At 42.6% G+C, this 16,623-nt stretch overlaps 1 protein-coding gene across 1 annotated transcript in view; it reads right to left on the bottom strand.

The window, feature by feature from the left end:
* The window catches only part of Cd226 (CD226 molecule), a 59,581-nt gene that overhangs the window by 2,565 nt on the left and 40,393 nt on the right, over positions 1-16,623 (bottom strand). The window contains exons 4-5 of the mRNA XM_076837207.2: positions 4,289-4,385; positions 157-214 (exon numbers count right to left, since the gene is read on the bottom strand). Coding sequence (XP_076693322.2) covers positions 157-214; positions 4,289-4,385 — 155 coding nt within the window. The remainder of the gene's footprint in view (positions 1-156; positions 215-4,288; positions 4,386-16,623) is intronic.

Here is a 16,623-nt window from a genome sequence, read left to right as displayed (position 1 = left end):
GATACTTGAATTATCAATATTTGAATTATCAACTGCATTGCCAGGTTATTAAAAATAAAACAAAAAATAAGATCCATAACTGCAAAATAGACGGACTTTACAAGATATTTATAAAGCATGAAAGAGGAGGAAAATGACAATTCCAGGTGAACTCACCTTACTCTTTGTATCCCAGGACTCTTTAAATGGGGTGGACTTCTGTCTCCTCCTCCTTCTAAAACACACAGTCAACAGGAAACATCAAGATGCTGCAATCCAGCATGGTACCCCTCGGCGTGTCCCCAGCCCACGTGCCCTACTGAATATGTGTTTGTGACCAGCCACAGGTGCTCCACACATATCTGTCCAGCATTCTAGTGACTGACACTCACTTTGCACACCTCTCCCACATTCCCTGGAGGGTGCACACAGCTCCGTAGCTGTCCAGCAGTGTCCATGGTAATTACTCTCCTTGATAACCCACGTAAGAAGGGCTTCCAGCCTTCTCCATGGAATCTTGGACTTAGAGATTTTCATGATTAAAACATGTTTGAAAGCCAACAGTGAAACTTCTTAGGTGACTGCACTAACAGAGCTCAGTGTTATAAAATCTTCCAGGTGTTATTCTATATAACCTGTATGGATGATCTTCTTCAGATCTCATCAAAATTCTAAACTTAACAGGTTAGGAAACTGAGGTGCAGAGAGGAAGGGTGACTTGCCCAGAGTCACATGGCTGGTTGCAGGTAGCATCAGCCCTCAACCCTCCCACCCAACTCTGAGGCTTCCCTTCTCTCAGAGTCACTTTGATGTGGCCAGCAACCATCTGCAACCACAGTACTCCACAAACTCTCCACAGTTCCAATGACGCTTATGAAACCTAACTTCTGGAGAAATCTTAAAAGAGCAAACACAAGAGAAGGAAAGAAGAGGCTACTGTAGTTGAACAAAGGAGAAATAACATATCCAAGTGTGAAGACAGTTATTCTGGGGAAAGTCAACCTCTGTTCCATCTCCCTAAAGCAAAGATTCCTGTTGAACAATGGAAGAGGTGGATTCCATGCAAAAATATAGAGGTTTGGGGCTGGGGATGTGGCTCAAGCAGTGGCGCGCTTGCCTGGCATGCGTGCGGCCCGGGTTCGATCCTCAGCACCACATACAGACAAAGATGTTGTGTCCTCCAAATACTAAAAAATAAATATTAAAATTCTCTCTCTCTCCCTCTTTCTCACTCTTTCTTTAAAAAAAAAAATAGAGAGGTTTATTTTGTTCTGTGTTTTGTAAGATGAGATCTCAATTCCTTATTAAAATTCTTGAAAACATGATAGTCACTCTTCAAGGAAAGGTTATTCAGAAGTGGATATTGATTCTAATGATCTCTTCTAGTAATTTGGAAATTCTACTATGTTAACAGTCTTCATCTTATTCTATAGACATTAATTTACTTATTATTATCCTTATTTATGTTGATTATTCTTTAATTTACTTACTCTCTGTGTAAATTCACTACATGCAAACTTCATTTCTAAGTGTTTTGTATAAATTACATGATTTATTCCTCAAAGGAATCTATCATAAGGCTACTATTATTACCTTTTGTTTACAGATGAGGAAGCCAAGGCACAGGTCTAGGACCTTTGATCTTTAATTAAACCATGGTGCACAAGTCTATCCCGTAACATACAGCTAACTTTCCCAGATGGATCGCTGTGTCTGTGTGTTGAAATAAGCCTGGAGCATGCAACTTGATGAATGAAAGAGAAGGTTGGGCTTGGAATCAGACTCTGTGTAACTTGTGCTCTGCTATCTAGTGGCTGAGTGTTTTGCATCTCAAAAGATCAGTCCTCTGTCTGTAAAATAAAGGTAGTAAACATCACCATTTGATCTAAGTTGACCAGCTTTCCCATTTGCCGGGGACTAAGGCTTCTCCTTGGGATGAAATGCTGAAACCAGGAAGGTGGCAGGAAAAGCAGGAAAAGCAGATGCCACCTTCATCATAAGCACAGCACTGACAGCAATCTGCAGAGAAGAGCCTGACGTTTCCCTAAGGATTCAAGCTCTTCCCAGGACACAGGTGTCCGTGCCCAGAGCACAAGCTGGCTCTCCTGGTGCTCACCCGCACTGCGCACCCCCAGCATGCTCCATTCTTACTGTTGCTGTTCTGACCCCTACCAACCCAGGACAGAGGAACCGTTTCCAGTGCCCGTGGAGCAGGTGACTGGGCATCCCCTCTGAAGTCAGACTTGCACATCTGAGGCTGAGGGATTATCTCAAATGGTTGGTCAGACAGGGTCCAGGGGTCATTGGTGAAACCCTTGGGTCATTTTCCAAAACATTTCCAACCAAAGTAACAGCCACAAAGGGAGACCAGACCAGGCAGGAAGAACCGTGCCCTTTCCTTTGTGGAGGTCACCCTTGATTAGACACTCGCGTCCACTAATCTTCCCATCGCCTTGACCCAAGAGGGACAGTGTACTCCACAGTTCAGTTTAACTACTCATGTGAAAGCAAAGTGTTTTCATGAAGCAAAGCCTGTCCTGTCCAACATCGGTGACCCTGCAGAGGTCTGTCCACCCGCGTTCTCTCGGTCACGCTGCCTATTCCCCCAGACTCCCTCTGCCCTGTCTGCATTTGCATCAGCCAAGGTGAGGCAGTAGAGAAACCCTCTAGGACACTAACCCCGGGCCCTGCCTCCACTTGCTAATTTCTGGTCAGGGAAAGACTCAGGGCAGCCACGATGCAGAGAAAGGTGAAAGGACTGGCCCTGTTCCCCTTTAATTAGGCAGATGGTCACTGACCCTCCACTGCTTGGGAAGATTAGCTGCTGAATGCTATCAAACACTAAAACATAAACAAAACACAGTCCTGCCATTATGAATACCACAGTAGGGAAGACAAGCCCGAATACAATTAAAACACAAAGCAGGATGTGAGGAGTAGCAGATAGGAGTGCAAGATGATTCTGGATGGTGACATCATGTCTATCCCAAGGACAGAGATTCAAATCAGCCCTCGCAGAGGGGACTGGTGTCTTGCCTGTTATAATGCACAAGATTAAGGGCAAATACAGGGAAACTGTATTTGGGGAGCCTAGCAAATGAAAGAGAGTGGGTGTGCTCGAAGAATAAATGTCATAGTTTTAATAAAAATTTGTGAATTTTAGAGAAAGTAAAGAAGGTAGAAACTATGAACAAAAATTAAATTGCAGTCAGAGAGCAGAGCACCTTCAGTGTCTGGGCTGATGAGGTTAAGACTACTCTGGTTGCTTTGGGAGGGTAATAAAGTGTTAATCAGGAGGAGGACAAAAGAGGAACTAGGAATGGTTTAGAGAGAATGGTCTGAGAACAGGAGGGCAGGTTGGAGAGGGCAGGGGTGTGGCAGAAGAGGCAAAGGTCAAGGACACGCAGAGGAGATGCAGAAACCTCCTGGAGACCCTGTTAAGGAGCTGCACATTACGTGGGAGTGGAGCAGAGATGGAAATGTGCACAGCAACAAGCACATCTGTGCCATTACAGACCTGTGTGAGAGAGAGAGATGTGCAAAGCATGGTCCCTTTATCCCTCAGCAAGCCTGGCCCACAGACTCCTGTAGAATCTGTAGAACACACACTCCAACCACTGTTGTTGGCCCACAGTATAAGGAATAATTCCAACCCAGTGTGATTCTAGAAGGACAACCAGTGCTAGGCAAATGGGTCGGCAGACACGGAGAGTCTGGAGAAGAAAGGGCCGGCTAAGAAAATCCCCTGCACCACACCATGAGTAGCAGGAAGCTGCTGCTGATTAAGGATGGCTGCCCACTGACTCTGGGGTGAGCCTCCCGCTCTTCTTCCTCAGTAATTCTTAACAGTAGCATCTAGACCACTGTTCAGAAAGTATGCCACCACTTTAAGTTATACTGTCAGCTTATTAGAACGGGAGCTTCCCTACATCTCGTTCACCACTTTGCACAATAGATATCTGATGAATGCTTAAGTTAAGGCATTATCCTCTCTTTCTTACACACACACACACACACACACACACACACACACACACACACACACACCTTCACTGGCAGCTATTTCCTTGGAGGAGGGGACGAGAGGTGGGGAACAGGCAGGCAGGCTGCCGGCTCCGCCCATCCCTCAGGGAGTGACTTTCTGGCTTTGGCTTCCAATGTTAACGCCTCCTCCCTTGAGTAAGAGCCTTATTCAAAGAAATACATGTGGATGCTGAGACCGTTTGACAAATTGTGGGGTTATTAATAGAGAACCTGTAACATCGCAGGGACTCAGGGCAAAGCAGATTGGGGTACTTGTTCTACTCACCTGTTACAAGAAAAGATGGTGATGGTGATGATTGCCACAACAAACAACAGAACTGCCCCTCCAGCCACAAAGAGGAGATACTGGTTATCAGCTTTACCTAAGAGAAAAAACAAAATTACAGTAGAAATTAGGGACCCAACTAAGGCCACAAAAGGAAGGTTGGAAAATGAAGAAAGAGCATATCAATCAGGATGGAATATTAAGAACAGAGAATACAGTAAAAATAGGTTGGATTGAGGGGAAAAAAAAAACAATTTTCTTTTAAAGCCTCCTTAATATTTCTGACTCCTCACAGGTTTGTCTCTGTTCCTTGTTAAGCTGGATTCGACAACATAAGAAATAGAATCTGTAGAACACACACTCCCAAAAGCTCCCAATCACATGCACAAAATCTTCTGTAGAAGAAAATAGCTACTGAAATAGCCTACTTAGGGAGGCCAATTTTTATGTTTGACGTGTTCATTACGCTCAACACCCAACAGTATGTAACTTTGATGTTAACCCACAGAATTTTGTTTAAAAATATTTTCAACTACATTTGAGTTGATGATAAAAGTCAGGAAAAGCATGTTACTCCGACTCCGAGTTTCCCAGAAATGGACTGAAGTGGCGCAGGAGTCTGGAGCCTCGTCCTGGGCCTGTCACGGTGAAGCTGAGGGCCTCCAGCAGAGGCGTCCTCTACCTTCCCTGCGTGGGCCTCTCTCTTTATTCCAGTGGTGGCGATGACTCGGTTCTGATGACACCATGGAGCTGTGGTAGGACTCTAATGAGCTGACGTTCCAAAGAATGCAGAACTAATCCTACAGCAACGTCACCTCTGGAGCGTGAGCCCACACAGGTCAAATACCATTTCAGCCTTCTGCCCGGTCCTCCTGGCCCAGCACACCCCACCCATCGCCACCCACAGAACACCTGTGGGGCACCTCCCCTGAGGAGAAGCCCATGACTGATGTGCAGACTGGGTCTTTCTTTGGGACAGGAGATTTGCCCATCTTGCCACACAGGAAGGGCGTGGGCTAGAGCACAGAACAGCTTCCCTCCCTCTTGAGACGGAAAGTGGAAGACTTGTGACTGTGACTGCAGGGGTCTGGACCCAGCGCAAGTGGAAAATCATGCTTCTCCACCAACTCTCGCCCATCCTGTCCTCAGACCACCTCTTCCCTCCTACGCCACTATGTACCTAAAGGTTTTTCCATGACAAGAACTCACTGTCTAGACCCCCTCAGTCATCTAGGAGCTTCACTACAATGACAAATGATAAACTTTTTTATGCTTTAAATTTGTTTAACCTAGATTCTACATGGAAAAAAAGATCGACCATGCAGTATTTTTCTCTCTGTGCCTGGCTCACTTCACTTGGCATATATCCTCCAGGTTAATCAGTGTTGCTGCAAGGACAGGATTTCCTTCTTCTATAAGCTGAATATTATTCATTGTGTCTATAAACCATGTGTTCTTCATCCACTTGTCTGTAGATGGGCACAGAGGCTATACCCACTAGCTGACCATCATGAATTATGCTGCATGAACATGGGATACAGATGTCTCTTCAAGACACTGACAGTGTTCCTTTGTGGCTACACCCAACAGAGCGATTGCTCTGGTGATACGGTAGTTCTATTTTTATTGAGGCCCCTCCATACCATGTTCCATAATGGTTTTGCACTTTAAATTCCCACCAGCAAGGTAGATGGCTTCCTTTTCTTCCACACTCTCACCAACATTGATGATCTCTGGTCTTGTTGATCGCAGCTCTCCTAACTGGATGAGGTGGTATCTATCTCACTGTGGCTTTGATTTGCTTTTCCCTGATGAGTAGTGATCTTGACCATTTTTTCATGTATCTAATTGCCAGTGTTATGTCTTCTTTGTTTTTCAGGTATAGTGCCCATTTTTTTTCATTTGGATTATTTGTGTTTTTTGACAATGAAATCCTGAGACTTGTGACAACATATATGGACCTAGAGGACATTATGCTAAGTGACATAAGCCAGACATAGAAAGACAAACGCCACATGATCTCACCTGTAGTGTCATCTAGAATTTCCAAAACAATAATAGGAAAACAGTGGTTTCCAGGAGCTGAGGGTGCAGAGATGGTGGAAATATTAGAGGGTACAGACGTTCAGTGGTAAGATGAGCAAGTTGGGGACCCAGTGTGCAGCATTTTTTTTGGGTGGTAAGGGATATGCTAATTAAATTATGGTAATCATTACACAATATTGACATGTATCAAACCATTATGTTATACACCTTTACTATATTTAATCTTTGACAATTTTTAAAAACTTTAAAGCAATTGTTTTCTTTAGGCTTTTTGGTATTTCCAAATTTTTCTAAAAGGTATCTTGCTTTTTTAATCAGGACAAAATTTTAAAGGTCTGAGTGTAAAACAGAACATTCTACCAAACTTTAGTGACTGTTTTTAATAGAGCAGGATGTAGAACTCCTTAGAAGTAGACAGAATGCTTAAGAATGCAGACAACATTTTTAATTAAGCTTTAAGTTATATGAATTCAGAAGTAGTTGAAAGTGTGACCATTTGTATCACAACTGGTCAGTTATAAATCCAAATTTCAAATGTTTCAATTTGAAATGTTTCCTATTATTAACTGTTTCTAGCAATGTGTGACCACTGGAGTCAGATCATTTATTCATTCAGTATTTACATGGATGCTATTTCAAGGCGATTTAACTGGTAATACCGATAGAGAATGAAATTTATATTATTTTGAAAAGTCCTATGTGACTTAAAAAGGCATGGAACTAGTATTTACCCTTAAGAAATAAATGTAAAAGCATGGAGGAGCGGTGCAGATTCAGCCCCTCAGAGCGGGAACATGGACCATCCGAGGCAGAGCCATTTCCCACCCCTGCCTGCCCTGTCAGACTCTGGTGACCATGCAGCTTGCTGGTCCTCATGTGGAAGAAGAAAAAGCAAAGAGGAAGGGATGCTTTGGGGAGTTAATAGCGCATAGCGTTCACTTTCTCCCCCAAGTTCTGTTAATAGAGCTTTGGTTGAATGATGCTGGCCCTCAAGCCCTTCTCTGAAGAAAGGAGAATCATTGTCTGTTTCCAGTGGCCACATTTTTGCTGACTTTTTGCTTACATCCCAACGCTCGTTGATTCATAGGGGGACAAAAATGTCTTGAACCATAAAGCCATTATTTCTCCTCCCATCACAAAAGATAAATACAGTTAAAACAATTTAAAGCAAGTCAGTGAAATTTATAAATGAATAATTTACTCCAGGCCTGTGACCCTCCAGGCTAAGTTTCTGTTGGTGACAAGTATTTATGGCTGAGTTATAAACCTTAGAAATGCTTCATGATAGAAATGCTGCCGGGCCCTTCCTGCAGAGCCAGGCGGGCAGAGCAGCCCTAATGCCTGGGGTTCCTCCTTTATTGGAGACGGGTGGGTTAGGGAGTGAAGACACCGAGTAACTAATACCCTAAATAACTGGACCAGAAAACAAGCCAGAAGAACTCATGCATTCCAAGCTCTAACCAGCCCTGATAAGTCCTGGAAAATATCAGTTACAACTACTCTTTTCTTGCCTCATTAAGAAGAGAAAGAAATGTTAGCTCTCATTCTCTGTCCAGATGGAATGCACCCAGCGGAGCGGGCGCAGGGTGGAGAGGTGTGAGCTGACAGAGTGTGCAGGAGAAGGTCATTCCCAGTCTAACTCACTGGATGATACAGGAAAATACCCAAACTTCATCTCCGTTAGACTTCGTTGGCTGGAAACACAGACACGGAGGAGGGAAGCCGTGGGGCCTTGTCCTGTCTTCTAATCTTTCCTTGGAAGATCTCATTGAAGGACATTCAGTCTCTTTATCTTTGCAGTTGTGAGATGACGATGAAATAAAACCCAAGGGTCACTAGGGGACTGAACTAAAACACACAGACGTCCTTTAAATATTTTAAACAGCACATAACATAAACTATTAATAGTGTACATTACATATACACTTACATTTTCTATGCACACATTCCCAATTAGAGTTAAATAAATAATCTCGTTTGTTTTGTGTTGAGATGTTGTGTTGAACTAGTCATGTGATGGAGGATGCTTGTTCCTGCAGTAAGATTCGGGTCTTGGGGAAGGAAAGAGATAGTGTCCATCAATGAACATAAAACAATCTTAGACTAGAAATAACGAAAGCCCAAAGTTCGTTGCATCAAAAATGAAATATGCATCAGATGAATATGGGCCTGGTGATATCCCAAGTTTTCAAAGGTCACTTGTCTTTGTGTAAATCAGTTTTATGCTTTTTGTATTTCAGAAACTTTAGCCTGTTTTATAGCAAGAAGGTTGTAGGGAATAAATGATTTTCAGAAACCATGACATCAACCTCCAATCTTTCTTCTGAGTAAATAACAAATATTCTTTCCCAAAAGAAAAATGTTGTCAGATTTTAACTGAGGAACATAAGAAACAGAGACTCTAAATAATTATCCGATAATTACTGAACAACCCAAAGGGAGCAGGTTTCTAACCTAAAGTGCAATTTCTCTTAACAGTTTGCCTCTCTTGCTGTAAAACAGTTTCCCAACCAGCTCAAGCACTTTGGAACTCTGCCAGCCGAGAAGCACACCGTCTAGAAGGGCCCACGCTGTACCTCCACAAGGCAGCAGGACTGCATTAGCGATCTTGGCTCCATCCGTGTCACCACGCTGTACCATGAGATGGGTGCTCCATGGTGCTCAAGTCAGCACGTGGACAAAAGCAGGGTAAACATCTTTGATTTTGTATATTCATTGAGAAAAATTTCATGACTGAGTCTATTATATGAGATGTCTCACCTTCTTGCCCAAGTACATCTTAGTCTTACGCTTTCTGCACACTCGCCTCGTTGCTTGTAAACACACATTGTTCAAATGTACCATAAGTCAGAATGTCAAGAACTGGGCATGTCTTGCCCACTTCGTTAGTGAGTCAGCACCCATAGGAGACTTCCTATAGCGGCCCCAGAGTACGGTCCCCAGAAGAGCCTGTTCACAAGCCTGGTCCTTGGCTGGCACGTGGGAACCCGGCTTCATCGTGTCTTCCTACCACTGCTGGACTGACGGAGCTCATTGTGCTTAGAGGGTCTCCACGTCAGTCTGGTGTATGCTAAGCACGGGCTTTTCTTCTGGGGTATCAGTCAATCCTTCCCGTTTGGCCCTGTGCATCTTTCTCCTTCACTGACTTTGGATCCTTTTGCTGAAACCCACCAGTGCTGGGTCCTGTGAGTCCTCCTAGCAAGTTCCAGACCCACAAGGGAGGGCCTCGAGGACCCAAGCCCAACTGAGAAGTCATATTTTCATTGTTTCTTGATACCAATGACCTTTCTTAAAGCAACACTTTCATTACATTACTGTAAGAACACATACGTTATGCATCTATGTTACTTATGATACAGTTTTTATATATAAACTTATATATATATATACACATGATACATACACCTTGTTTATAGGAGCAATATGAAGTAATCTCATACTGGATAACATATTTCTTTACCTTACTAAACAGGGGATTTCTTTCTTTGTCAATTTTCTGAGTTTACTGTTAAGTTATTTTAACCGGAAGCCAGATTCCCAAGGGCAAATAATCCTGATCAGGACTGAGGGAGGTTTTGAGCCAAAGATGAGAGTTCCCACAAGAGGCATTCTCCTTGGTGGACCAAGAACAGGTCGGGTTGCGTCTACTTCCTTTTCTCTTTTTATATATTTGTCTAATTTCTAATTCCTGATTTTTGCCAAGGCATGTTCAGATAATGGCACATTAAAATACTAGAAATAAAAGTGCACAGGAATAGACTCCACAAGTCTCCCCCTCAGGTCAAGACTCAGTGTAAAGTGTTGATGATCATGTGGAACCAACCGCGTACATCACTCTCATCTGCAGACTCGGAGACAAGGTCTGGGAATCTGTTTTTCAGGCGGCACTCCAGAACATTCCACAGCAGTGACCACAGAACTGGCTTTGGGAAACACTGCTGCAGTCTAAAGCACCTTCCAGAGGGGCTCTGGCAGCTGACCCCTGTCCCTCTGCTGATCTCTCCACTCTTCCCTTTCCTGTAGCCTTAATTTTAGAAAACTCAAATCTGTTTTGGTCTCTTCAACTCTTTGAAATGCACGTAAATCTCTTTAAAATGCAGGGGAGGTCCGCATCAACTTTGTAATGGAGAAGAATCTTTCTCAAGGACTTGGGAGCCCTCCCTGTGAAATGGAATCATCCCAGTCTCTGTGGGAGGGAAGGAGGGAGGCTGGATTCCACTGGCTCTGCCCCCGAATGGCAACCACTCCTTCAGGAAGACTGAGATGTTTGGATTCCCTGTGGGTAAAGCCATTCAGCTAACACAGGTGGCCACCCCCATTACCAGGTGAGCCCAGGATGAACTGTGCGTGACAAATGGTGCCCTCAAGTCCCTTTCCCGAAGCCTGCTGACTGTTTACCTTCAGGACATGCATGCACGGGGCTCTACTTGCTTGTCTATAAAAACAGTGAGATTTCTTTCCATCCCTGTAATCTCTTAGTAGACTTCCTGGGATGTAGGTAACATTCTGGTTCAATGTTTTTTTATTCAATAATAAAACTGTTTTCTTTCCCTTCTACCTTGTGGAGTAGTTTTTCCTCTTTCGTAGGGAGTAGATTTTGTTTCTGATTTTATTTCCGCAGCATATGGTTTAATATCCCTGTTGTTTAGCCAGGCTAACTCTATACTACAATGTTACTATTATGCTTCTCCTCAAGGATACAATAGGAAGTTTTCAAATGTTCTGATGCTATCAAGATAAACAACCTGCCACCTGCAAGTTGCAATAGGACACCCAATAGGCAACCATACTACTGACACATTTAGCTGAAGAATATGAAGTTATATAAATGGGAGAGAATACAAATGGTCAGAATATGTTATTACAGGAAGTAAACTCTGGTTTGTCTTGGAAGGTTTTACACTTAAGACTTCACTATCCTGCAGAGCCACACGCTCCAGCTCTGGCTGCAGTAGCCATTAAGTAATCAAGGTCTACTGTACAAGAGCAAAGGGAGAGCAGGGTTTAAGGAAAGAAGGAAAGAGGAGCTTAAGAGGGAAGGAGGGGCGTGTGAGGGAACCTCTAGCAGACTCCTGGCATTCGCTGAAGGGAGCAGACTTTTCCATAGGGGAAGAATCTAGTGGGGGCTCTGGTGAAGGGGTGCACAGGGGCTTCACAATGCCCAGAAGTCATGTCGGGGCTGAGACTTCACCACTCTCCTGATGCCCAGAGGCTCCTCCTAGAGTTCCCTGTCCCAGTCCTTCTTAAGCTACTAATACCATGGTTCTTGAGGTCCAACACCAGGGTGGCTGGAGTCCAGCCAGGGCCTTTGTGCTGCACCGCCCTCCCTTGGGTGGTGGGAGGGCAAGAAAGGGCAAGAGTGAGAGAGAAGGAAGCGGTGGACTCATCCTTTTCTCAGGAACGCACTCCATGATAACTCCACTCCACCATAAGGGCATTCATCCTTCAATGAAGACCGCCCTCCTGACCTCCTTGCCTCTTCAAGGTCCTATCTGTCGGGCTGGGGCTGGGGCTCAGTGACAGAGCGATCGTCTCACCCATGTGAGGCACTGGGCTCCATCCTCAGTACCACATAAAAATAAACAAACAAAATAAAGATACTGTGTCCATGTGTAACTAATATATATAGAGAGAGAGACAGAGAGAGAGAGAGAGAGTCCTATCTGTCAACTGGGATTGGGTTTCCAACATTTGAACATGGAGTGACACATTTAAACCACAGGATTTCCTAATCTGTTCTTGGCATGGACTTGACTTCATCAGCACCAGCACCTGCTCCATAGACCCAAGCCGTCTGAGTCACTTGTAGACCATGTGGAAAGCCTATCCCATGTGACCTGACTCGCTGACATCCATGAACCCGTGGAATAAAGAACAGCAGGGTCTGGAGAACAGCTCCCCACACAGCGCCTGAGCCTGAGGCTGCGGACCAGAGTGAGCTGAAGCCCCTGTGCAGGAAGAAAACCGAGGGAGACGGAGCCCCATTGCGGGGCCCGCACTTGCTCTGTGTCGGCCCAGCTTGGAACCTGGGCACAGACCTCCTGGAAGGAGGGCACGAGGCTCTGTGACCCTCCAGGCACCAGCTGCTGACAGTGATGACAGTTTTCTTCTGCTTGGAGTAGAAGTACAGATCTGTGGCTAAGGACAGGGACCCTGCAGCCAGTCTCACAGCTCTGAATCCCAGCCCCTCTACTCCCTGGCGGTAAGCTTGGATCAATTGCCTGAACTCTCCGGGATCTCACCTCCTCATCTGGGAAACATGGATGCATCAGAGTTGTTGTGACAGGTCAAGAAGCAATTATGCACAAATTCTTAGAATAGCCACGGGCACACACAGAAGCACAACACATATGTTCATCAAGTCGTGGCCAAGACACAGCCCCAGGACAATTCTTGCAGCTGCTAGTTATAACTGTTTTGGGGTGTCCTTAGAAAACATCAAAATTCAAACCACACGGCTCTTGTGACCTTCCCATCACTGACACAAATACGTGAGATAACCAACTTGTGAAGAGGAAAAGGTGGTTGTGACTCACAGTTTGGGAGGTTCCAGACCATGATCAAGTGGCCCCCTTGCTTTGGGACCTATGAAGAGGGAGCAGGGCATGGAGGGGAGTGCATGGTGGAACAAAAGTGTTCACTGCATGAACAGGGAATAAGAGAGGGGAAGAAGGGGGCTGGGATCCCACCACTCCCCTCAGTGGCTGTCCCCTGATAATCTAACTGCTTCCCACTGGCCTGCCTCACAAAGGTCCCGTCACCTCCAAGTCGCACTAACCAGGGACCAGGCTGTTAACATATGGGCCTGAGGGGGAAGTTCAAGATCCAAACTGTAGCTATGCCACCATAAACACCTGTTTGTAAGCCTGTTGTGAATGTTATACAGATATTTTCAGAATATGAAATACACAGAAAGCACTGGACTGAACGAACGTTACCTCTGAATGTTCCATTTCTATCCAACTTTAAGCAGTTGTAAAAAAAAAAAAAAAGTTAATCGAGTTGCTTTTAAAAAAATATACACAAACCAATACCTGACAATAAACAAGATATCTGGTAATGATTTAAAATCTGAAGCTTTATACACTAGAGTCCAGTTTCCCCTTTGATCTTTCGTCTTATAAAAGAGCCAATGATTTTAAAAGAAACTGCATGATGAGATTTCAAAAACGATACCTTCCTTGATTGGATTAGGAAGCAAAACAGCAGTCAACCTAAAAGCAAAATAAAATGATGAAAGTATTTTAGAGTTGGCATATATGCATGTGTTAAGTATGGGTGTAAATCACACGTATTGATTGACTGTTTACCACAGCAGGTTGAATAATGAGTCTGTTGCTCCTTCTAACAAATGTTCACAGATTTATTAATTCATATACGTGTGCATGTGTGTGTGCGCGAGCGCACACACTCACACACACACACATGAATGAAGAATGAAGAGTCTATCTAACTGCACCAGATGAGATGGAAGAAACTGAGGCCCATTAACATCAAACACCTACACTTTGTGAGCTGCCTTTTTCTATATGCACAAATTCACTCTCTACCTAGCTCAGAGTTGGGGTCATGGGCACATTAGATCCTTGAGCATCCTTTGCTAATGTGGTCTTGACAACCACATCTGCTCTTCCCTTGCCCACGCCCATCATCATGATGACAAGGTGTTTTTTCATTTTTCTTACTTTTAATATTGCCAACACTGTTTACCTTTCCACCAACCCAGGGAGAACATTAACATTCCAACTTTGTACTTTTGAAAGGAATAATTTCTTGTGAGTTAATAAAATAAAAAGTCACTATGACAAATAAATCACTGAGCACCATGGCCACTTCAGAGTTCTAAAAAATAGTGAAGTGCACTGAATTTATTCTGGAAATAAATTTAAGAGTGGTCAATGAGGATGGCAAAATATTTATTTTATAAAAGCTTTAAAGGAAAACATATTTCTCTGTTGAGTAAATACCTTTAGGAATCACTGAATCATTTCAGTGTAAATTATAGTTTTAAAAGATACAAATTGAGGTTCAAAGACATAACTCAAAGAACGACAGATCCATGCTTATTCTTCATGTCCTTATCTTTTAAATAACATAGTCCTCTACAAAACCATTATGTTGCCTTTGAATATTTTTCAGGATCAAGTCAAGAATTTTTGAAATGCTTCAGATGGAGTTGGCAATCTTCATCTGATTAAATGAATTAGAATTTATAAAATGAAAATTTTTGTTAAGATGAAAATGCCATTAATCTTATATGAAGAATCAATTTCAAAACATGTTAAGTAATTTTCTTCTTGCCTTTGGAGAAAACTACTCACTCGCCCACGTTCAGTTTCTAATAAAGCTCTAAGGGACAGTCACAGGCTATTAACAATTCCCTGGAGTTTTTAGAATGAAAATTCCATGCATTACAAAAAAAAGTATAAATGGTAATTTTGCAGTTGGAGTCATTAGAAAGGCTCTTGAATAAATGTGGCCATGCACAGATTTTAAGGGGACAGAAAATTAGTATGTTTGTCTGAATTTAAATTTCTACCTGTAAAACTTGTAAGAGAGAAGAAAACTTCATGAAAACAGATTGATATTCAATCTAAAGACAAAGACCCACTTACAGAATAGCAATTCCTAGTGTACACATTACTATATATACTCAACAGTGTTACTTATCAAATCAATTTAATGTGTGACCTTTCAGAAATTCCTTCTCTCTGATATTAACTTGTCACTATTATTCAATTCAATATCTTATTTATCTCCACAAATTGGGTACGTATAAAAAATGACTATAGACAAACATTCCATGGAATTGTGCATTTGAAAAAATAAATCCGTATGTAGGGCTTATAAACAAAATTAACTGATCGGTTGCATTTTTTTAAATGCAATGCCTTATAAAAACCCTGCTTTGGGCAGAGGCAACTGAAAGGTACAATGACCTAATAGGCCATAATTGAGGAATCAGCTCACTTGTGATGTTGAAAACAGTATGTTACATCTGGATACCCAGTCATCATCCAGAATTTTAAAAGCAAACTAAATCGGGCTGAAAATTGTGGCAGATCTGTTTCAGTAGAAGCTATTCTAATTATGAGTAGTGTCACTGCTGCTGTGGGATTCTGGTTGTGTGATCCTATCATATAAATTAACTGCTGTGGATGTTTTATTTTCCATATAGGTAAAGATTATAAAAGGCTGAAATTCATCACACTGTACCATGGAAATGGATGTGTCCATCAGCTCAGTGTATAGCAGCTCTATTCTAAATTCTAAATTCTAAATTTATAGGAATAGGAAAGAAGGCTGTGAATTAACAAAATCCTAAAAATTCAAAAAAAAATTAACTTACCTCTAACCTGAAACTGCTCTAGAATCCAAATCAATGGGGAGCAAATTGGGTCAAGTTTAGCAGAAATTAAAGACCAAAGAAATAAACAAAATAAAAGAAGAAATGAAATTTATTTCTTCTTCAATATTCTCATAGTTCAACTCAAGAGGACAGAGTCTTAGTAGTATTCACCAAGCCATCCATAGCCAAGAAGTAGAAAAAGCATTTGATAAAATTTAATATCTTCTCATGACAAAAACTCTTATACTAGGTGTAGAAGAAACTTACCCCAAAATAATAAAGGCCCCATGTGAAAGGACTCTACAGTGAAAAGCTGAACCTTTCCTCTAAGATCAGGAATAAGACAAGAGTGCCCAGTCTCAGCTCTTGTACTCAATGAAAACCTAGAGGCCCGAGTTAGCCATAGCAATTAGACATGGGGGTGGGGGGGATGCATCTGAATAGGAAAGGTGAAGTAAAAGGAGCAATTTGCAGATGACATAATCACATCTGTATAAAATTCTGGAGACCACACATATACAACATCTAGAACTGATAAACGATTCAGGAAAGCAGCAGGTTAGAAATAGAAAACCATTATATTTCTGTATACAACAAATAATACAAAAACAGAAATGAAGAAAATAATCCATTTATAATAATAACAAAAATAAAATAATACTTAGGATTAAACCTAACCAAAGGGGTGGAAGTCTTCTACTCTGAAACTTAGAGACAACCCCCACTCTTCCTTGAAGCTATTCTGCCATCTTTGCTCAAGAACCAGCAAAGGTTTTCCTTGACTATTCCACAAATCCAGAATTTCACCAAGTCAATATGTCATTTAACCTACCTCATCCTACACTGACCCAGAACTTAGACTCTCTGCCAATTTGTTCATCTGATTGCCATCACCCACACGGCCCCCTCTCCCTATTCACCCCTCACCCCTCCATGATGG

This window comes from Callospermophilus lateralis, chromosome 17 (assembly GCF_048772815.1).
Source record: "Callospermophilus lateralis isolate mCalLat2 chromosome 17, mCalLat2.hap1, whole genome shotgun sequence".
Taxonomy (NCBI): Eukaryota; Metazoa; Chordata; class Mammalia; order Rodentia; family Sciuridae; genus Callospermophilus; species Callospermophilus lateralis.
This window is presented reverse-complemented; position numbering and strand designations above follow the sequence as displayed.